This window comes from Ursus americanus, chromosome 24, assembly GCF_024610735.1.
Source record: "Ursus americanus isolate L20-20 chromosome 24, mUrsAme1.1.p, whole genome shotgun sequence".
In the NCBI taxonomy this organism is placed as follows: domain Eukaryota; kingdom Metazoa; phylum Chordata; class Mammalia; order Carnivora; family Ursidae; genus Ursus; species Ursus americanus.
The window spans coordinates 22,617,549-22,640,927 of NC_142150.1; the positions used below are offsets into that span (position 1 = coordinate 22,617,549).

At 40.5% G+C, this 23,379-nt stretch overlaps 1 protein-coding gene across 2 annotated transcripts; it reads right to left on the minus strand.

The window, feature by feature from the left end:
* Positions 1-1,365: 1,365 nt before the first annotated feature.
* Positions 1,366-22,587, minus strand: TRAF6 (TNF receptor associated factor 6). Of its 2 annotated transcripts, none has more exons than XM_045808489.2 (7): positions 22,402-22,587; positions 18,692-19,004; positions 15,038-15,188; positions 13,545-13,703; positions 11,868-11,939; positions 9,809-9,886; positions 1,366-8,043 (listed from the first exon to the last, which is right to left on the minus strand). In XM_045808489.2, the coding sequence occupies exons 2-7, from the start codon at positions 18,985-18,987 to the stop codon at positions 7,174-7,176; spliced, it is 1,626 nt and encodes a 541-aa protein (XP_045664445.1). In that variant the 5' UTR covers positions 18,988-19,004; positions 22,402-22,587; the 3' UTR covers positions 1,366-7,173. The 2 variants fall into 2 exon arrangements, with proteins under 2 accessions (XP_045664445.1, XP_045664444.1); XM_045808488.2 differs by having other exon boundaries at positions 18,692-19,009.
* Positions 22,588-23,379: the final 792 nt, after the last annotated feature.

Below are 23,379 nucleotides of genomic sequence, written 5' to 3' on the forward strand. Positions count from 1 at the left end.
CATCGATCTTTCTGTATTTATCTACGTATCTATAATTTACCGTGGGTCACGAACAAAAGGAACAACAACAACAAAAACCACCTGCAAAACACTGCCCCTACAAGTATCAAGCCAAATTCAGGTCTGTTAGCCTAGTTGTCCTCAGAAAACCTGCTTGCTGTCTTCTTTCACAGCGGCTCCAACAGAATATCCGATTAGGTTTGAAATAAATTTCACTTTCAGGCCCTTAACTACGCTAAAGGAAACGACCTTTCTTAAGCACTTCTGGTGGGGCTCTGTCTGCTTTACGTAGACGCTTCAGGGTAAAGGACTGGCCAGAGGGAAACGGCTGGGATCAAGAAGCTAGACCTTCCCACACACGGTTTGTTTTTTGTTGTGGTTGTTTTTAAATCGATCTCTGCCAGTCAGGGTGGAGCAGCCGGTGAGAAAGTCTGGGGTAATGATTATTTTTCAGGATTTCGGAATCTAAATCTCAGTGTGGTTTTATTAGTTTTCAAAAGTATAAATTCTGTGAAGCTCAGACTTGCTGACTTGCTTTTTTATTGAAATGTGCAAATCCCTGCCCAGACCGAGCAAAAATTACTGAGATTAGGCATCATTTCCTGACAAGATTACAACTGTCACTTCATAAAGCAACCCTGCCCCTGCTGGTCCCCATACAAAAGTTAATTTTTAAAAAGGTGACAAGTGTAACAAGACATCCACAAGAATGGACTAGAAGTAAGATAAGTGTCAGAAAGCTAATCCAAATTAGAGGTGGAGTTTAAAAACATGTTATGGCTTATTCTGGGGTTAATAACAGTATTTCCCCTTTGGAACTTGACAAGGATTAAGGTGGTATTTTGTAGAACGCATGCATGCTTGACCAACTTTTACATCCCACTTGGGGAGACTGAGTCTACTTTAGAAGAGACGGGGTTGACCCACAGAAAGCTTCCTAAAAATGCTTTTTCGCTGTAGGACAGAGGCAGCCATCACTTAAAAAAAATGTGTCGGGGGGGGGGGTGTGCTAATGAAGGAGCAGCTGGGATGGCCTTGGCCCCGGAGGAGTGGCAGCTTCTCATTTATCTGTTGGGACTGAGTTCACGCCGTTTCTGGCTTCATACTTTCTATTTACCTGATTCTCTCATTGGGCCTAAAAGGGTTGTGGAAACCTTTCTTTCTCTTTTGGGCCCAATTTTATTTTGCAAAATACAGTTTTAAAAGCCCTAGGAGGAAACCACAGCCTAAACCAAGGGCTAGAATGAATCCTCATTTACCTAGGAACAAAATATTAATTGTATTGCATGTGTAAACTAGTGGCTGGGATCATTCTTCCCTCCCAGTAGAGTTACAGTCTCCAAAATAAAACAAAGAAAGCAAAAATCAAAGCAGTGTAGTTATTTTATTAAAACAAACACCCGGGATACCAGTTATATTTTAATATATATATTTCATTTTAGGTCAGAGTACTTCTTTGGTAAAACTATCGGTGCTATACACAAGCTGAGAGGAGAATATCCACAACAGGTGGGAGTGTGTAGGCCGTGTCAGTCTGGCATTTGTTTTCATGTACACTAACATTCAATAAGGGGCCATTCAAGAAACACTGTTTTGGTCAGACTCTTGTAACCACTAGTAAGACAGGATCTAATGTAAGAGCTCCAAGTGCCTTTGTGAGATCAATGCAAATCTATATGCATAACGTAGGGCTGGAAAGAACAGGTCACACTTATCTACTAAATAGAGTGGAAACCCTGTTGATCCCTCCACCAACCCTGCAATCCAGTTGTATTGACCTGACGGAGACCACCGGTGCCCCGGTGCCACTTGGGGGCTTGTTCTCTGGGTTTGTGCATGGTGATGCGGGGGTGGCTGGAGGGCCCAGTGGAAGGTGTGTGGCAGTGAATCTGAGTAATGCCTTTAAGCCCTCCCTTTCATGCACCCTGCTCTTCCGCTGAACACTGGTTTTCGGTCTTTCTGTGATGAGCCCCCCCCCCCCATCTTTGCATTCACTCCCTTCACGAAACACGTTATTTTCAGTTCGGGTGGATTAGGAAACCTGCTCCCAACTTCTGTAGCAATAGTGAACTCTGAGCAATAGCAGGCTCTTTGACAACGCTTTGACCACTGCATGTGCTCCAATTTTTATGTCAGTTTTCACCCCATAGCTTGTCATACAGTCACAGAAGTATAAGAGCCTCCCTGGGTGCATAAAGCGTTGATCTTAATAGATCCAAGCATTAAAAAACGTTACCCATTACTTAACAGTATCTAAATTTCAGATTCTATCCCACTCTTTACACGTAACAGAAATGGACAAAGACAAAGAGAACTGATTTGCCCATGGTCAGTCAGGAGTAAAACCCAAGTCTCTTAGCTTCTAATTTAGTGGTATATATGCTAAATTACACTGCCTCTTCAGCCCTCTGAGAACATAATCCTGGAACCCTGTGTAAGCAAAATAGGCCCAAAATTACATTCTCACCAGAGAAATTAATTGGATAATTTATCAAGTGTGAAAATAACATTAGAATATTCTGCACAATTGATCAAGGACTTTCAAATAAATCCATTATAAAAAGCATCCCTTCAGGCAAAATAAATAAGATTAAAATTCAGCATAATAGATTTACAAGTTGAAAACTAGCTGAAAGTAAGGACTACAATTCCAGCTACAACTCAAATATCACAAGTTTCCCCAAAGAGTTTAAGATCACTCAACTGAAGCTAATTATCTTAGCGAAATTTTTAAAGAGAAACCAAACTTGAAGCAGTCTCATTAAAATTAACATGTACTAAGTGATACAGCTAATGTTACAAGATGTTACTTGCAGATTCAAGGTGGTGGCTGTTCACTGCACAATTCATCCAACATCTTTGCCGGTTTGAAGAATTTCATAAAGAAAGTGCTTGGGGGGAAAACAACAAAACAACCAAACCCATCTAAACATCCACCTAAAACTTACATGACAAATAAACTACCAGAAATTGGTCAGTTTTAACCAGCACTTTCATGAACAGTTCATTACTAAATATGTGTGTGTGTTCTATGCCTGGCACCGTGCTGAAACCGTAAACAGAACACTGTCCCTGTCCCTCAGTTTTCACTTCTCCTTTGGACTGGAGGAAAACTGTCATTATGTGCTTCTAAGACTGGCAGCATTTCTTTCTTGGAATACAGGAACCCATATGCTCTTCTCTTCACTGGCATTTTAATTTTTACCCTGAAATCTTTAGGGTAAATGCAATCAGCCGGCAGAGGCAAGGCAGCTCTAACAGGAGGCTCTCCCTTTCGGAAACCACAGCTGGGAAGCAGCATTGCGGCTGTGCTCTGGTGACTTTCCAGGGGGGCATTCAGAGCTGCGAGCCTTGAGGGAGCAGAAGAGTCAGCCTCTCTTTCCCTCCTGTCCTAAAGGCAGGGCTGGCGTCTGGCTGAGAAAGCACTTTGAGAGAAAAAAAAACCAGCACCACATTTCCTCATTCCACAGCATGCTTGCCCCATCTAGAATGATTTTTCAGTATTTCATAACTTTATAATAACAATTTTGGGGGAGGAAAAGGCTAATTTAAAACTAAATTAAAGTCTTAGGTGACATTTAGAGAAACAAGTAGGCCTCTCTGCAAGTGGGTGACTAAAAGTGAAGGCTGTAATTGAATATTACAATCTGTAGAGAGCCATCTAAATTCAATTTCATCAAATCAACTTTCTGGAGACTGGGAATTTGGAAGTATCAACCCCATTCTATAGAATGCAATGGTATCAACTGTGAAACTTACTATAGCTTATTGTGTGAATCTGGAAATTTTAGAAAAAAACGTATTTCAAAAGAAAAGTACAAACGACTCTTGTCCATTTTTCATTTCTTTAAGGCATTGCAGTGCTTAGGCTCTGTGGAACTAGGCATCACAAAACAGACCTAATGGTATTTTATATAAATGATGAGCATAATTCATAATTTGAGACAAGCCCCCCCCCCCAAAAAAAAGAGCTGGAGTAACTGAATTGAAGTACAGTGCTTTTCAAGTCTTATGTCAGAAAAACCTCTCTCCTAATTAAAAGTGTTTTCCGGTCACCAGAGATCGGAGGGTTCCCTGGATAAAGGAATGACGAGCAACTGCTTCTCTTTAAGGAGAATGGATTCTAATTGCATGCATAATTCATAATGCCTAATTCATGCTTAGTTTATCTAAGACTTCACTGGTACAGAAACAGTAATGGAGAACTTAATTTTATACCTGTCACAAAAACTGTCAGCTACCATCCAACATCTCTGTATTAGCCCATCATTAGAGGAAAAAACACGCCTTTCATTCTATTTCCCTTGATCGGCCCCCACAGTAAGAGTTGAATCATACCGTAGCATAGCCAGAAGCTGTCACTGCTGCCCCGGCCAAAGGACGGTAAAAACTCCCCAACTACAAATCAACATCCTCACTTGTTTCCCCACAGCCAAATACACGACTTGCGGCCAGTCCCCTCCCACGCTGGGTTGGACCTCTCTGGGAAAAGAGGGAACAATTTCGCTACGTTCGAGAACGATGTCAGATCAACACGTTCAAAGGTTAATAAAATAAAAATGTGCGGCGCAAACACTAGAAAGCCAGTTGAGTGAAGCCAGCATGTTTGAGTTGGGCGGACTGGAAAAATGCAAGAGGCCGGCTTTTCCATCTCAGGGTTGATTCTGAGGTGAGGTCTATTTGGAATGACAGTCTGAATATTACTCTTACTCTCTATTTGCAGTGAATGACCAGTATAAAATAAGTGCCTGGTTTCTTAGAAAATGCCACATGTTTGGGGGAGACAAAAATTTGCTTATTTGAATTAAGATGAGACCGGCTGATGGGATACTACATCTGAAGTATTATGTCAGCAAAAAATAAGGCAGAGCAATTTCCTACTGGCAAAATCCTTTAATAAGTATTGTCAATGCTCTGCTGGTTAGGACTTAATTTCTTAAAACAGAATTTTATGGTTGGAGTGGACCTTAGAAACATCTAAACCAACTCCTTATTCTACAGATGAGAAACTTGAAGCTAGATGTTGAAATTAGGCAAAAAACTGTTTTTGTTTGGATTAAGCAGTTAGTAGAAAAAAAATAAACTAACCAAAGCAGGAAGTGACTGGCTTCAGTACCTAAAGCACAGCCATGCTTTTAATAGAATTTGACCTGGAAGCTTTCAAATAGTATTTCCTTTTTTGGTGGGGTTGAATGTTTTATGGCAACATTTTTTCCCCTCTCATAAAAAATAGGTTTATTGTAGAAAATGTAAAACATATTAAGAAAGCGCAAAGAATATAAGTTATCAAAAATAGTTCAGTATATTTCCTTCAGGCTTTTTCTATGCAACAAAAAAGCCTACCATTTGCTTCTTAAATGGAACGCAACAATTACTCACTGAAAAACAATCACAAGAACAGCAGCAGTGCAGGGCTCCCAACCTAGAGGGTGGTGCTGCAATGATTCTCCAGAGCTAGTTGGAAGGCACAGCAGCTAAGGGACACCAACTGCCAGGAAGTGAGCTGGGAACCCGTGATGAGCAGGTGGTACAGTTGGTAACTCTGGGGAACAGGATCTCTGCATGACCTTTATTTTTACTGTATAACATAAACACATCAGAGCAGGAGCCTAAATGTGGGGTAGAGAGGAAGGGCAGAAACACAAGCAAAGGGAAAAGTCAAAGTGACACTTGCTGGGTCTGCCTGGAACCGAAACCATTCTTCTCCACAGACAAGGTCTCTTGGCTTCCTTTTGAAATTAAGGCTCATCTTCAGTGCTTGTCAGGGAGCTCTGACTTAGCCCCTTGAAAGATATAATTCCATCTCTCATGACCAGACAGCATTAAACAATCTTGTGTAAACAGCATAGAGTATGGGTCCTCTAAGATTCTTCTAAGAGCCTATACTAGCCGTGGGACTCCCTGAGAACAAGATTTCACCATAAGATTTAATATCTATAGGCCTTAACAAATCAACAGCACAAAAACCATCTCTCCCTATTAGGAACATTTAGCCACTTCAATACATTCTACATGACCCTCCTCAACTACGTATTGTTGGACCAAAGCAACCTACTCAGGCTAAGTCCTGACAGAACCACTGACAGAACCACTACAACTTCCTACCTTGGTTTGATGACCTCTCAGGTTATCTCCAGTGATCTCCCAAGTATTAAGAAATTCTGTTTTTAGGAAATCAGTTTTATTCCATTTAACAACTACCAGAAGGTGTTCAAAAGAGCTGAAAATTTCTGGCTCAGATAGCTCCTGTCACCACCAGTAAGATGCCATGTTGGTTGACTAGTCAAGACGTATTTTTTCTGTTGATTATAACTGCATCTCCTTGTCCTACAAGCATGAAGCCACAGAGAACATATGTAAAGCTGGAGAATTCACTCTGCACTGAATGGATAAAAAGGGATTTATAGTATCAGACCAGGCAGTTGGTACCCACGTGGTTCTCAGCATTCTCAACTCTGGAGAAGATGCTACTTGTAGCCTCAAGGAAATATGTAAGTCAAATAGAATGGAATATTTAAACAAGAAGACAAGGTGTTTACACTAAATAAGTAAGGTTATATTTAGGGTTTAAACTAGTTTCTGAATATCCTTAGTAATACCCTGGGTGGGGCGGGTGGGGGGCTTGGAGTGCATGAGAACTTAAGCTTTCCAAGGATTAAGGTTCAAATCCTCTGAAATTCATACAAGGTCAAATAAAATGAGAACTCAGCTCCAGAGTAATAATTCTCGCTGGCACCAGCACGAGGCAGTAGTGATTCTCAAGTTTAATATATTACATATAATATAAAAATAAGCTGAAGTTTTAAGGAATGTCCATTATTATTAAAAGGTCTGAGCTTTACTAGTCCAACCACGGGCTTTCTGACAATCAAACACACTGGAGCAAAAGCCCATGGAAGTACAACAAAGAGGTATACTAAATGACGAAAGAGCCGCTGCAATATGCCACAGGCACTTCGGTTTCTGAGAAAGCACAGAACGTGTAGATTCCCAAGGAAAAAAAAAACTGCCTCAGAGATTTGTAACAGGAAGAAGTGGTAAGTGACCTGTCTAATAACATTCACCGGTGTATCCTTCCCACTTCTTTTTTGGTTTGCATATTATTGAGAACAAGGCAAGGAAAGCCACTGCTTTCTCCAGACGGCTTTTTGTTTTTGAACAAATGCAGGGATGCTATGTCCCCGAATCAGTACTTCGTGGCTGAAAACCCTCCCTCCGGAGACTGCCCATGTCGAAGCGGGTAGAGACCTCACAGCGTACTAGTAAAGTATCATCCTTAATGAAGGTTCTTTGTCTTAGGGCTTCCAGATGCATAAAAGTCACATAGCCAAAACCTTTTGGGTTCCGTGGGATTGTGGGTCTCTGGAAGGCAAGCAGCTCTGGTTTGGCATCCATGATCTCTTCATGGTTTTGCCTTACAGGTGCTTCAGACTGATCAAGAATTGCAAGGCGTATTGTACCCTGGAAGGGCCAAGGGAGGTGGCTGTCATACTCCCCTTGCATGGTGTGGACAAAGAGGGATATATAATTAGCGCAGCGCTGAGCGGTCGGTAACTGCAGGTGCAGGCGCATGCACAGTTTGTAGCCGGGTTTGCCTGTGTAGAATCCAGGGCTGTGAATGACAACAGGTTTCTCCTCTTCCTGAGACTTCAAATGCATCCCAAAGTTGCCGATCTTCCAGATGTAGATGCCGTTGCACTGCTGCGCCTCTATTTCAGCAACTTTGTCTTCAAGGGTTCGAATAGTTCGCTTGAGCTCACTTACATACATGCTCTGAGTTTCCATTTTAGCAGTCAGCTCTCGGATTTGATGGTCTTGTCTTACGAGGCGACCCTCTAACTGCTGAATGGTTTCTTGGAAATTATGGACCTCTGGGTGACACGGAGTAGAGACCCGGGACACAGAGGAAGAATCATACGGCGGCATATCACGCTGAGGTACAGGAGCTAAAGCAAGACTTAAACTCTGAACAGCCTGAGCCAACATTCTCATGTGCGACTGCGTATTCTCTTGTAGGTGGCGTGCCAAGTGATTCCTCTGCATCTAAAAACCAAGCACAAGCCTTAGGCTGGGACCAGATACTGTGAGGACTAGGAAAGGGACCTAGCCAAGCCAAATGAAAGGCTTTTAAGTGATGTCATGACTTCCCTCAATCCCTTACAACCTTTTGTCTTCATCAAATTCTTGATCCAGTGAGATGATCTTATCTCTTCATTCACTGAAAAAGTGAGGCTATGTGCTGAATACTCTCACCTTTCACTCAGCTAAATCTCCCTCCCACCTATAAAAGTATCAGGATCTACACCCATCCTTCTCTTCTGACTCAGAGAGGACTCTCTGCTTGTCCAACATTAATGCTTCACCTGGGCTCTCATTGGCACCCATCTTTTCAAGACCTCAGAGGTTTTTCCCCCCTCCTCCTTTATCTTCGTTCCCTCCCCTTAACCCTTTCCCTCAGAATATATTACAGCTTTCCTATCGAAAAAAAAAGTACACCTCTCTATCGATCTCATGTCTCTCTTTAGCTAATACCATTTTCTCCCTCTTGCTTTTACAACTCAGAGTAGTCCATATGCGCTGTCCCCAATTCATTTGTTTTCCAAACTGCTGCGAAGTATAATCTTTCTTGTCTCCACCCTCTTCTCATGTCATCAAGAACATCTTAATTGTTATATGAAAAAATATTTATAACTTCTATTATAAAAGTAATTCCATATATTATCGAAAACCAGAAAATACAGATAACCAAAAAGAAAACGAGTTACCTATGATCTCACCTAACTACCATTAACGTTTTTAAAAAAGATTTTATTTATTTATTTGAAAAAGAGAGAGACAGATAGACAGTGAGAGGGAGCACGAGTGGGGAGGAGAGGGAGAAGCAGACTCCCTACTGAGCAGGGAGCCTGACTCAGGGCTTGATCCCAGGACCCCGGGATCATGACCTTAGTGGAAGGCAGATACTTAACCAATTGAGCCACCCAGGCACCCCCCCCAATTTAACATTTTGATACATTTCCTTCAAGTCTTTTTCTCTATGCATACAATACAGAATCTTCCCACAAAATGTAATCATAGTATACACCATTTCCTCACTTTATTCTTAAAAATTACTAAATGCATGCTTATAGTAAAAAGTCAGGTAAAAAAGCATAACGGAAAAGCAGAAATATAGCTGGACTCTCCAGAAAGAGTAACTTATCATTAATAAGCATCTATCTCTGGGACGCCTGGACAACACAGTCAGGTAAGTGGCCAACTTTTGGTTTCAGCTCAGGTCATGTTCTCAGGGCTGTGAGATCAAGCCCCTCAGTCAGGGCCAGCTCTGTGCTCAGTGGGGAGTGTGCTTAAGACTCTCTCTTTGTCCTTTCCCCTGTGCACACACGCATTCTCTCTCTCAAATAAACCAATATTTAAAAAAAATAACCATCAATCTTAAATATTTGATTCAAATATTTGACTCAAATATTTGACACTGATCACTAGTCTTGAAACTAATTTTGGAAAGCATAATAATACCACCTTTCCTTACCTGGTTCACCAATTTCTAATACAGTCTGTTCATGACTCCTTTGATAGTCTGCTTCTCCTTCCTGTACACACTCACGCTATATGATCTTGACCGACCTTCTATTATCATCATGGACCACTTCCCCAAATCAATATTCTGAGTCCCAATTTCTCTTTGGAGCTCAAAGCTTATACACTGCATGTCAGCCATGTCCCCTTACACTGGTATTCTCAACTCCACTATAGAACAGAATTTTCCTTGATAGTCAAGAATTAAAAAAAAAGAAAAAACCCTTACCTTTACATGGCAACCGAAAGTACTGAATGTGCATGGAATTGGGGCTGTTGGACAGTCTAGATCATAGTGATTAGGCATCTGAAAACCAAAACAAAGGTTGAAAAATGGTTCTCCTTGCATATCATGTTCTAGTTTAATAAGATCACATTTGAAATATTTATATTTCATCTAAACAAAATCATGTATTGTCTATGGATGCTTTTGCACAACGCAGAGCTGAGTAGTTGCAACAGGAACCGTGTAGCCCACAAAGATCAAAATAATATTTACTTCCAAAAGTCACAGAGAAAGGAAAGAGCAACATCTCATACCATCCCCCCAAATCGCTCAAAGTTCCAGAAAATGAATGTTTCTATTGCTAGGAATTAACCCCCTCTAGTGGCACTTTAGAGAAAAAGCACCTTCTGATGGCAACTACAACTGCAAACTCCAGACTCTCACTGTGGTGCAGGCCACTTAATAGGGAACAGTTAACTCCACACACTGAAACCACTGGCTGTGGCCATTATTTCCCTCATGACAGGCTCTCATCAATCTTTCTTTTAACTAGGGCGTGTTTTGGTTACCAGGGGGGAGATGCAGATGTTAGAAGGTATTTTAAGAACATTAATAAAAGTTCTAAAGAGAGTCTCAGCCTTTGATTTGGGGACTCTAAAACACATTCTTTAAGGTGAGATCCATCATGTAGAATCAAGTTCTTTGAAAGTGGAGCCAAATTCCCTTTAGCAATTTACTTTGGCTATATTCATAGATACTTCAAGCAGAAATGACTACAGAAACTACTTAGACCAATTCTTCATTCTGCGTAATCTAGAACAGTGGTCTAGAACAACAGTCTGCAGAATTTTTTGTAAAGGGACGGACAGTAAGTATTTTCAGCTTTGTAGACCTTCTGGTCTCTGTCCCAAGTATTCAACTCTTACCATCATGGTACACTAGCCATGTACAACACCCGGACATATGGGCATGGCTGTGTTCCAATAAAGTGTACTTATAAAAACAAGCAGTAGGCCAGATGGGCTGGTGGGCTGGTCTGCTGATTCCTGATCTAGAAATGTGAGCTTTCTTATCAGAGATCAGTGTGCAAGTTAGGGGCACGGCCAATATCAAGACCTAGGTTTCCTCTTAACCTAGAGTTTTTTCCTACGTTATTTTATTTTTGCTAGGTTTAATATGTGATATATGGTCTCCTTCAAATATTAAAACAGAGCAAAAAAGAGAACTAAGGTGGTGAGACTTCATAAGGAAAAGGAAGTTTAACAGCTTCAAATTAAAGCTTTGTTGGGAAAAAAAACCTAAAAGACTCTGTTAAAAGACAAATGGAAAAGTTTAGTCAAGTGACGGGTTTTGCTTGCTGCTACTTATTAAAGTAATCAATTACAATCTTTGGGTTTGCAGATTTCATGGGTGTATAAATATTTAGTGACTAATATTCATATTTTGTGGGTAAACTCCCCAAATGTCAAAAGATAGCAATCAGATGGAATTTTCCTTTCTCTATTAATACAAATGTACAGTTTTCTATTATAACGACTACTTTTGATGATGCCCATTAGCAGTCTACAGCGCAAATGAACAGAGGCGCTACCCATCTTAGAAATGTCAAAATGTCCCAATAGGTCTCAGGGGCTACAGGTATAAATAATGCTCTGCTACTGAACAGACTTGCTTTCTTCTGTTTCATTGCTCTCTTTCAGCTGGTCTCTCAACACTTAAGATCCCTGTTCCACAGGTGCAAATATGCATTTCTCGAAGTTTTTTTCTTTCTTCAAATGGAGATTTTTTTGATTACTTTTAACTTAAAATGACCTGCGTTTGGTAGGAATTTTTATGAATATACACAAACATGGGTATATGTTAATGACTTGGGAATTTTAAGTACTTAGGGCTGAATATTTTGTTCTTTCTGAAAGTACTCTATTAATTTACATGAAAACTTTTGTTTTAATACTTCTTCAATCTGTATTCATTTTGCTTTATTGATTTAAATTTCCCATTAAAAACCTAACTTGTTTCTTTATTGATGGAAATATTAACTCGTGAAAGGGAATCATTATACCTGTTCTCTGATGAGCATGGTATTGCAGTATTCACAGATGACATTTGCCAAAGGACAGTTCTGGTCATGCATCTAAATTTTATTAGAAAAATATAAAAAAAGCATGAGAAAATCTGAAAAAGTAAAAACAGTCTATTTTTATAAAAAGTAATTCACTATAAAAAATTAAGGACCTCAATTTGTGCAAAACAAAAATATAAGAATAATGTACAAAGGTTATTTTCTTTCCAAAGGGAGCCAGTGTAGTAATGAGAGATTCATCTCACCTTCCAGCTCTTTAAAAGAATATGAATAGTACACAAGCGAATGTTTTAAATTATTTCTTTTGAACTTCTTCTGCAACTAGTTGGGACAAAATTTACCAGTAATATAATTCTCCAAAGGCCCCTTTCCAAAAATTTCCAGCAGCAGCTTGATGACTTAACTAAAACTCTTACCAGGAAGGTTAAAAGAACAGAAGTATTATTAGGGCAAGAGGAAGGAAGGTGAGCTTTGTGTTCCAAAACTTAGTTTAGATGCTATGCTGAGAAGTAATTAAGCTTCCATGTTAAGTCCACTTAACTTACTAAAGTTTAGGAAGACATCAATTTGCTCTAATTATGCCTAAGACTTCTCTACATGTTTATTAGCAGGTTAGCATACTTCTTTAATATTTCATCAACTTAATGAATATGCTTGACCTTCTAAGAAAGTAGGGAAAATTACCAAGATGAATTTATAAGAAATAAAGTTTAAGGAAGTATCTTCATCACTATAAAAAAACATAAATTATAGGTAGGTTATTTTAGTAAAGAGGACATAGGATGGGGATCCTGGACTAGATCTTAGTGCTAGCTTTGCCACTGACTATATTAACATAAAATTACTTAACCTCTCCACACCTCAGTTTCTTTTTTTTTTTTAAAAAGATTTTATTTATTTATTTGACAGAGATAGAGACAGCCAGCGAGAGAGGGAACACAAGCAGGGGGAGTGGGAGAGGAAGAAGCAGGCTCACAGCAGAGGAGCCTGATGTGGGGCTCGATCCCGTAACGCCGGGATCACGCCCTGAGCCGAAGGCAGACGCTTAACCGCTGTGCCACCCAGGCGCCCCACACACCTCAGTTTCTGAATGGAAAACTGCTCTATTACTATGATGCTGTCAAGCACCATGATGTTTCTTGTTAAAGATAAACATTTTAATTGAAGCATAACATATGTACAGAAAAGTGAATTCCTTACATGGATATAGTTCGATAAATTATCACCAAAGGAATACACTTCATGGTTTTTATTCTCCATACAAGTTTTAACCACCCATTCTCCTTTTCAAAAAGAAAAGTGTAAGTCTGATAAAGTAGTAATCATTCTACTTGCTTGTCTCTAATCCAAAATTGGTCATTAAAATATCACATAGAAAAGCATACAGTCTATGTCTTTCCTAGAAGCTTGTGTTACTTGCAGATCTACTATAGTGGTTAAGTAGTATAAACAATGTTTTCTAAGAAAGATATACAAGTATAAACTCTACACTTACTTACTAAAATGGTTTACTGACCCCTTTCTTAAAAGTCAATCTTCCACCACTGATAATATAGACTCAGATTTGGAGTAACATCCTCTTCTATACCCTCAGATGTACATTAAAAATTTGTTTTAAAGAAGTAGTGAAATGAACAAATCCAAGTTAGTACATGCCTCTTTATCTTCAAATGCCATCAACGCAGCACAGTTCATGCAAGAAACTTGTCTCCTTGGGCACTCCTTAAGAATGTGAATATTAAGTTGGCATTTTTGGAAGGGACGTTGGCACTGGGGACAATTCATGAGAGCAAACTCACAATGTGCTTGGTGATCCTGTAATAAGGAAAATGTAATTGATTAGTATTTGCCAATCCTTATGAAATTTCCTGAAAAATAATCTAAGAATATACTGTTCCCTTTTATAGAACTGGCTACTGAACCTGTATTGTCTAGCACACACCATATGAAGGTCTTACTAAATTTATTTTTGATTTTTTTAAGATTTTATTTATTTTAGAGACAGAGAGTGAGCGAGTGAATAGGAGGAAGAACAGAGGGAGAGGGACAAGCATATTTACACTGAGTGCAGAGCCCAATATGGGGCTTAATCCCATGACCCTGAGATCATGATCTGAGCCAAAATCAAGAGTCAGACACTTAATGGACAGAGCCACCCAGGTGCCCCTGGCCTTACTCAATTTAAATAATGGTTGTGAATTACAAGTTTATACAAAGAATGTGAACTCTCAAGTTCATGTATCCAATTAGGGAAAGAAGTCAGATTTTCTGATTATCAATTTAGTACTGTGTCAAAAGGACCATTCCTTCAAAAGGAGCTAAGTAAAGGCAGGCATGCTGCAAATACATTTTATTTTTTTAAAGACTTAATTGGCTTCCCATTGTTAAGCCAGAGATTTTTTTTTAAAGATTTTATTTATTTATTTATTTGAGAGAAAAAGAGAGAATGCACAAGCAGGGGGAGCAGCAGAGGGAGAGGGAGAAGCAGGGTCCCCACTGAGCAGGGAGCCCGATGCTGGGCTCAGTTCCAGGACCCTGGGATCATGACCTGAGCCGAAGGCAAACACTTAACTGACTGAGCCACCCAGGTGCCCCGCAAATACATTTTAAACACTTAATTTCAAATACAACATAAACAAAATTTAATTATTGTAAAACAACCAAGCTAAGAATTGTTTTATTTAAAAAGCAAATGCTTTTATCTGATTGCTTCAGCTAATCTCAAGCTGTAGGAGGACTCCATTTAGCTCATAATAAAATAAAAACAGAGAAAAAAAGTATGGTTAGGATACTAAGATGACGGACTACGTGGAGTTTGCTGCTTATTTCCAAATGAGAGGAACAAAATTAAGAGACTAACATGTGATGCTTATATTTGAAATCCTGTTTTACTGCAGATAATGTTCACTGAAAAAGCTTGTAATAGAATACTGATTTCTTTCTTATTATCACTGGGGCAAAGAGTGAGTATATGGAATTAAGAAATATATGGTTTCTACTCATTTATATTCAATTATGAAAGAACTCGTATTAATTCAGCAAGAATTTATTAACCAATTATTATATACTAGGCACAGATGGGACACAGCAAAGTGCATACCCTCGAGGAACTACCCTGCATATATGCTAACAGAAAATAATTTTAATACCTCAAGATGCCTCAGTTCCATCTTGTGCAAACAACCTTCATTTGGACACTTCACCATCAGAGAAAGAATCTCTCGTTTTGCAAAATTGTCAGGAAATAGTTGATTTTCCAGCAATATTTCATTGTCAACTGGACATTTGTGACCAGCATCCCTAAAAGAAACAAGTAAGATACATACACTTAGCAGATTTAAACAAATGTTAACGTTAGAAAACACAAAACTTTAAGTCACTGCATATAAATTCTCCATTGATTATTTCCTATGGAAAGTAATTTAACACATCATATGGGATATCACCAAAATAAACTGTTCTTTTGCAGACAGTTTAACAAGTGTTCTTCACTGAAACGAATACAACTAGCACCATTTGGTTACCTATCAAAAACTATGTGCATTTTAGATTTGGGAAAGATTTAAAGCAAAAAATGAGAAAAATTGATTAAATTGTATTTTGATTGGCATGAAGTGAAGTGAAAGTTAAGGGTGGGAACTGTGGCAGTCTGGCAGGCCTCTGCTCTGTGAGCAGCCGCACAATGTCCTAGTGAGACGGCACTAGATGTACCGCTTGTGTGCCAACAACATGTCTGTACTGTGCTGCTTGGTCATAAGGAAAAATAAAACCAATCAGCAGTACCCCTACGAGGTCATATTTTAAGGTCACTGTAATACTCTGGCTCACAGGCCACAGAAGGTTTCCTTTATGTTTAAGGTACACTTCAGTAGGGAGTTAGAGCACCTCTATGTCTTGATTCCAGGTGGTTTATTCCATCTTACAACGGAAAAATCATCCCCAGGAAGCTTGGGTGTTTGACACTCCCCTTTAACTTTCTGGGATGTCTCAATCTTTACCTGACAAAATATGGCAGGTCAGGTAGGCTACTCGATCACTCAAATATTTGTTGAGCACCTTCTATGTGTAAACCAACAGTGCCAATCGCTGCTGCAGGTAAAAAGCTGCTGAAAAATGGGGTCTGCTGTCAAAGGCCTTAGAACTAATAAAAGGTGAGAGACATGGCCTTTATGAGGCCTCTCTCAGAACGCATGTTATTACTACATTGTCAAATACTTTCTGAGAAGCAAACAAATAGATGCCCAAAACTTAAGTGATGGATGACTAAGAGAAAAATAAGAACGACCTTACAGAGTAAACTGGAAACCACTGTCCACAGCATTATCAATCACTCCAGAAGAAAATGGAATTGAATTGAGATAGATTTTGATTCCTTGAATGACTGTAAGAGTTGAAAAATTCCAGAGCTGTTCCTTTTAAGAACTTCAGAGTTAAAGTTAAATGGTCATTTCTAACTTGGAGGGAGACAGGAAAAAAAAAAAAGGCTCGGACTTCCTTTTGTGGGTTTTACTTCCTTTTCAGACCATGTCCCACTACTTGCATGAACTTTGCTACTAAAAAACATCCCTTCCTGGGATGTGTGACACTTGGTAAAATACTATACATTTTTACTCACAGGAAAACCAATAATCCATTTTTATTGCCAACATAACGATATAAGCAAAAAAAAATTGAGCCTTTAACATCATTCTCATGTACATTCTAAACCACTGGTCTCAACCAGGGCAATTCTGCCCCCCCATGGGACATTTGGCAATGTCTGGAGACCACTCTGGGTGTCAGAGTTGGGGAGGGGGGGATACTATAACATCCATGAACAGAGGCCAGGGATGCTGCTAAATCATCCTACAATAATTTCCACAACAAAAAATTTTCTGGCCCAAAGTGCCATGTGAGGAGGGTGAGAAAACCTACCCTCAACAGATCTTACCAATTCAACAGTGGGTAACACAGTTTTTTCAAGAATTGACACAAGTCACATGTTCCCTTGCAACTTAAATCAAGCCAAGTCCCAAGTATGGATGCAGTTACCCTAAATTCAAGTTTTATGCTAAAGTTAATTTAAAAGTTGAAAGAGAAAAACTTGTAAGACTAGTGAAGAGCCAGCTTAAGAATGATTCTACCAACATAACCAGAAACGTATTGAAGAACATAAAATCCCCCCCCACCTTCTTCCGCTATTTTTGTTCTGTATAGAACCCTTTAGTCACCTAAAAATATTCCCATCTACTTCTGAATTATAGTAAAATGTATCTATTTCTTAGGAGATGAATTTGAATCACTTGTGGAAATCCCATCTACCTTCATTTGGTCAAAGCAACTATGATTTACTGAGCACCAACTGTGTGTCAGACCCTGTTCTTGGCACTTAGGAAATATCAAGAAATAAAAGAGATCTCAACTTCTGCTCCCAAGAAGCTTATCTTCCAGTTAAACAAAAGCAGAGAATAAACAAATTATCTGGTATTTCAGAAGATGAAAAGTGCTAAGGAAGAAAGAAAAGTAGGTTAAGGGAGACCGAGAGTGTGGGGGGAGGTAATCATGCTTTGGTATAAATAGGGTGGCTCAGTTACCTATGAGAAGGTGAGATGTGAGCCACACTGGGGGAAGGAAAGAGTATTAGCTAAGCAATTAGCTGAAGTAAGAGTGCTCCAAGCAGAGAGAGCAGTTAAAGCCAACTCCCCGGGGCAAGAGTACGCTTGACAGTTCAAGAAATAGCAGAATGAACTGGTGGAAGGAAGGGAGTGTAGTAGAGAGGTGGTCAGAAAATGGACTATGAGCCTATCACACAGGGCCTTATAAGGACCTTGGCTTGTGTTCTCAGATGACCTGCTGCAATGTTCTGAGCAGTGATGGTATCATCTTACTTATTTTACTGAAACAGGTTGTACTGAAAACAGTATGGACGAAGGCAAGGGTAGAAGCAGGAGGGCTGAGAGGGCTGATGGTGAATCAGATGGCAGTAGCAAGTGGAGGAAGTGAGAAGGAATTTGATTTTGGATATATTATGAAGTAGAGCCATCAACTAATACTTCCTTTAAAAATACTTTTTATTTTACAGTTGTCCATAGACCCCAGGTAACAGAATTTAACACAGCTAAAATAAGAATAACTGATCACTTAAAAGTCAGCATTCTTTGTATGGCTGAGATTATCACATTCTAACAGCATCGTCATTTAAGGTACATTTTTTTAAATTTTATTTTTAAGCAGTCTCTATATCCAACATGGGGCTCAAACCCACAACTCTGAGATCAAGAGTTGCACACTTCTCTGACTGACCAAGCCAGGTGCCCCTAAGGCACATGTGTTCTGTATTATTTTCTTAAAGCATAGAGACTCACCCCTTAGTCTGCAACAGAACTGCTTTAAGTAGAAATAGCTAATTTACCTATTTATCTGAGTGTCAGGAGGGGACAGGACAGTAGTTACCTTTCATACCACAGCAGAAATGAGTAAGAATCTAAATTTCTCAATTTTCTGTCCAGTGTGCCTTTCCCTAAGTAACTTTTTACATATAAGACTATTCTCGGGAGGTCCTGTGTGCTATGGAATAATGTTCTCTGTATTTGGTTCTGTTACTGGACACAGTTCTTATGCTCATGTACTTTATTATTTTTTTTTCAAGAGTTATTTACTTATTTGAGAGAGAAAGAAAACATGTGCAAGCAGAGGGGAGAGGCAGAGTCTTAAGCAGACTCTGATTCGGGGCTCGATCTCATGACGCTGAGATCACCACCTGAGTTGAAACCAAGAGTCGGACGCTCAACTGAATGTGGCGCCCAGGTGCCCCGCTCACATACCTTATTGATTTGATGATGCAAGCTTTGCAGAACCTGTGGCCACATGGTGTTTGTACCGCTTCCCGTAACGCCATCAGGCAGATGGGACATTCATACTTGCTTTCTAGGGGTGGGTCAAACTCCACATCGTACCCCTGGATCTCTTCCATAAAAGAGCTGGAGAGGTTCCCCGTGCTGGCGGTTCCACTCACACTGTCATCTTTTGCTGCAGCGCTACAGGAGCTGGCCATGGCGGCACAGCAGTCACTTTCAGACTGGCTGGATCCACAGCTGTTTTCACAGTTTAGCAGACTCATAGTAACGTGATTACCAACTGCTCTGTAGAAACAGTGAGGAATAAAATGCCTGAGCACACATATACATACACACACATATATGTCGGAGCTTAACTATGCAAGTCACTTTTTGGTTGATATACATTAGCTATGTTAATATTATATACAGAAAACTTTTAAAAGTTCTTTGAGCTTTGCTTCATGGCTACGATTTTCTGAGTTAAGGAGTTCATGATATAGGAGAAAGAGAGAATATAAGATTAAAAGAAGAAAAGCACCTCAACCATAACACTTAGTTATGTCATAATTATCTGCTTATATGTCTGTTTCCTGTAACTGAAGTCAAGAATTTTCCTATCTTCAGTCCTTAGCACAAGAGCTTTCATATAACAGGTGCTCATTAAGCATCTGATGAAGAACTGAATTATGCTACTGAAGTTCCTTCAAGCATCATAAGGTGAAGAGCACAGTATGACCAGCAAGCAGCGCAAGGAACAGCAATGCACAAGGAATCAGGTGATCATGTGCAACTACCAGATGTGTGATTTTGGGAAACCTAACAATTTGGCTCTTGGTTTCTTCTAGATTTAAAATTCTATAGGTACTTCTAAATGTTCAGTATGGGGATTTCTATTATGTAGAAGGAATGGAATTGAAAATATATATGTGTATGTCCTTTTGCCATCAGTCAGGTCAAGTGACTATGTCTCATTATTAATGACTGGAAAAACACGTGAGGTTTCATTGACCTATGGAAAACTATTGCCTTCATGGGTAGGTACGATGCCTTCAAATTCTAAACAATTATAGTATTTATGAATTAGAAGCTAATGTCTAAGAGCAATTCACAGCCTATGTAACCAAGTCTCTGTTGCAGATAATTACACCAGAGGAAAATTCCTAATATGTGCCAGATATAGTTCTAGAAACAGAATGTAAGCCTCTAGTCAATATGGTAGACATTTATCCCCCTGCCTGTTTCATTTTCACATGAAAATCCTGGCTGCCACTAGGCTAAATAGTGGGTTAAGACAGTAATCCTGTATCTTTTACTTCCATACCTTCTTCTTTTACAGACACCTTCTTCTTCTCAAAAAGATCTACAAAGGAAGAGGTACTGTTCTGGCTGGAGACACAGTATGTGAAGTGGTAAAGAGCTGAGGTGCTGGAATTTGATGACAGGGGTTTAATTCTTTTCTCCATCATTTGGTGTAGGACCCAGACAAGGTAGGTAACCTTCTGTGCTTCAGTTTCCTCATGTATAAATAGGAGATAATAATGAAACCCACCTCAGAATTACTGAGGATTAAATGTGTTAATATGTGCAAAGCACTTAGAACAGCAGCTGGAAGAATGAGGTATTACGTGCAGCTCTTAATAGTAATTTTATTTAACAATTTTATTGTCCCCATTTTATCAAAGTGGAAACTATGAAGCATAAAAGAGTTAAGTAACTTGCTGGAAATCATAGGCAAAAGCTGAAGTGTTCCCCAAGGTTGATACAAAGTAACCACTGACCAATTCCCTATCATTAAAAAAAATTCTAATATTCTACCCAATCACTGTGAAGAATAAACAGTCACAGCCTTCTCACTATGTAAGCTGCTTTATAACAATATCCCCCTGAGCCTCATTCCATGTTTTGGTTCAACTGCTCCTGGTTTGCAAAGAGTTTTTTGGTGTGCACAATAAAGTTTTACCAATTACTACTTCAGTGATTCACTGGCTTTTACTTCTATTATTTTTGAACTTTTGACAAAGCACTGCCTTAATTAAATATTGTGGGATGTAACCACTGATGACTTATTTAGACTGCAAAATGAATAAATATTGTCATAAATCACGGCTTGTCATAAATCATGGCTTAAATCCACATATTAGTATCTGGGTATATATTATAATCCAAAGAGTACACCGTTGAATATCTTAGGGAAGGGGGGAGTATGGTGGTGCACAAAAATGTGCTCCTCAAAGATCAACAGATGCTAATGAGAGAAAGGTTCTAAGCTAAAGAAATCAACAAGGTATGTCTCAAATAGGTCAATTTTAAGTCAATGGAAAATTCATTCATGGCAAAACAACTCCTATAAAGTAAAAGGATAGTAAACGAGATACTGAGAAAGTACCTTTGTTTTTCTACTAGCTTTAGAAACAACTATTCACCAACTCTTTAAAATCTATTCCTGAAATGCAAAGATTTGTAAATGTGCTGCAATGGCCAAGAAATGCTGCAAAATAGTCAATTGTTAGGTCTTAATTTGGAATACAAATTCGAGAGGCATTCCCCTTCCTAGGCACTATTTGATTCCCTCCTGGAGGCAAGGATTTGAACAACTTCTTTTAAAATCCAAGGAGCCAAAATTATATCAGCATCACATATCCCAACTTATCACAGAAAAGGTCTGGCCTTTACAATTCTAAAATACTGAGAAGCATATAGTACATGTAGGTTGAAACTGGGCTCATCACATGGGCAACAAGTGCCTGAATGAAACACATTTCATCCTTGAGTCACAAAAAGACCACACTGTCCTTAGCCCATCCCAACTCAAAATTAGAAAAAAAAACCTTCTATCTTCCCGAGTAATCACAGAGGAGTGGATAATATGGCAGTGGTGGGGTTCACAAGGCCAACACTTAGATATTTTTTACAAGTTTTTCTCGTTTCTACCCCTGCGTAGCAAGACATTAGTAACCCGTTCTCCCGACAAACACAGAAACACACAAATACTATACATTCAAGCTGCTAATACTTTAGGTGCTTTCTGTTCACATTCAAGACAGTCCTAACTCTCAACTGGAGTTCCCCTAAAGCCAAATACTAGGAACAGCTTTATCAACCCAGCGTCTGGAACAATCTCTACAACTACCGAATGCAGGGGCGGGGGAGGAAACATTCATGTCATCCGAACCTTTTTTTTTTTTTTTTTTAACTTGCTGCTTGGGACCTCTATCGAGTTCTACAGGGAACCCAAAAATAGCTTTCCCATGACAGTGACAGAGAGTGATGGGAACTTAAAAGGTTTACGGGTTGTTTTGGGGTTTTTTTCCTTTTTTTTTTTTTTTAAGTAAAGCTGGTAACAGCTCCGAGGGACGGGAAAATCCAAGAGGCAATTTTCTTTTCTGGAAAGGTGAATACAAGGGATGAAGGGAGGTAGGGCTAAGGAAGGGGCCGCGGGATTCCCACGGGCGGATGGAGTGAGGGGAGGGGAGCAGGTCCCCGCAGGCAGGGGGAGCAAAGGTGAGACGAGAGGGGGCGGCGTCCCCAGCCTACGGGAAGCGAGGAGACAGAGGGCGGCCTCCCCAACCTCTGGGAAGCGAGGGGACAGGGGGCGGCGACCCCAACCTGTGAGAAACTGGAGAGGAGGGGGCGGCGTCCCCAACCTAGGGGAAGAGGCCGCGGCCGCGGGGAGGAGACGTCCGAAGAAGACTCACCGCTCTCGTCCGCTGGGCCGCCGACTCCAGCCGGCCGCACGACTCGGCTCCACCAAGTCTCCTCAGTCCGGGTGGAGGCGGCCTAGACGCCAATCTCCCGACCCGAAGGCCGCTTCTGCTGCGACCCCGGGCCGCCCGGAGCCCGAGCCGCAGCCGCAGCCGCCCCTACTTCCGCCTTCTCTGCTCTGCCTGGGCAGCGAGGAGCGGGGATCGGGCGGGGGCGGAGACAGAGCGGCCGAGCCGGGCCCGGGTGCCCCCTGGTGGCGGTCCTCCACGGGCCCGCAGGCTTCGGCGCAGGCGCGGGGCCGGTACCGCGGTCAACCCTGCGCGGTACCGCGGTCAACCCTGCGCGCTCCCGCTGGGCTTCCCTCGCGCGTCGGATAGGTATCCCACCTGGGAATTCCTGACACCACAGTCCTGAACTGGTGTAGAATGTGGGTGTGGGTGGGTGGGTGGTGCGTTTTCACAGCTTCCCTATCCAAGCAGGAAAAAACCCCAACTGGGTTAGATCACTTGACCTTCGGGAATTCTTAAATCCCTCCCCAACTCCACCCTCCTTGCCAAGGAAGTTTCCACAGTACTTAGAACCCTCTGTTACCACCTGGTCCTTCTCCTTCAACCAGTCCAAGGGAGTCAAACCCATATATTAAGCATTTGTTTGAAACTGCTGCCAATGACACCATCGCCTTTTCTGTTACTGTCATGAGAAAGCTATTTTGAATTCCCTGTTTAACTGGAAGCAAATGTCAAAGGAATGTAACAAGCACTTTGCAGGAGATACACAAAAGATTTTCATCGACCTCTGCAAAGGAGGCTCTAAGGGGAGGTATTATAGGGTAATGGTTACACAGTTTTAAAATCACTTTTAAGGGACATGTGAGAGGGGAAAAAAGAAGACTACTAAGGTAGAGAGGGGAAAGAGGTGGAAACAGAAGGGAGGCAAGGGCTAGGTCATGCAGGGTCTTGTAATCCATGCAA

Coding starts and splice junctions, on each gene's coding strand:
- TRAF6 (XM_045808489.2), bottom strand. CDS start 18,987: ATGAGTCTGCTAAACTGTGAAAACAGCTGTGGATCCAGCCAGTCTGAA. Junction 13,704..15,037: donor TGGAACTGAGGCATCTTGAG/GTATTAAAATTA, acceptor TCCTTATTACAG/GATCACCAAGCACATTGTGA. Junction 8,044..9,808: donor CTTTCGGTTGCCATGTAAAG/GTAAGGGTTTTT, acceptor CTTGGTTTTTAG/ATGCAGAGGAATCACTTGGC.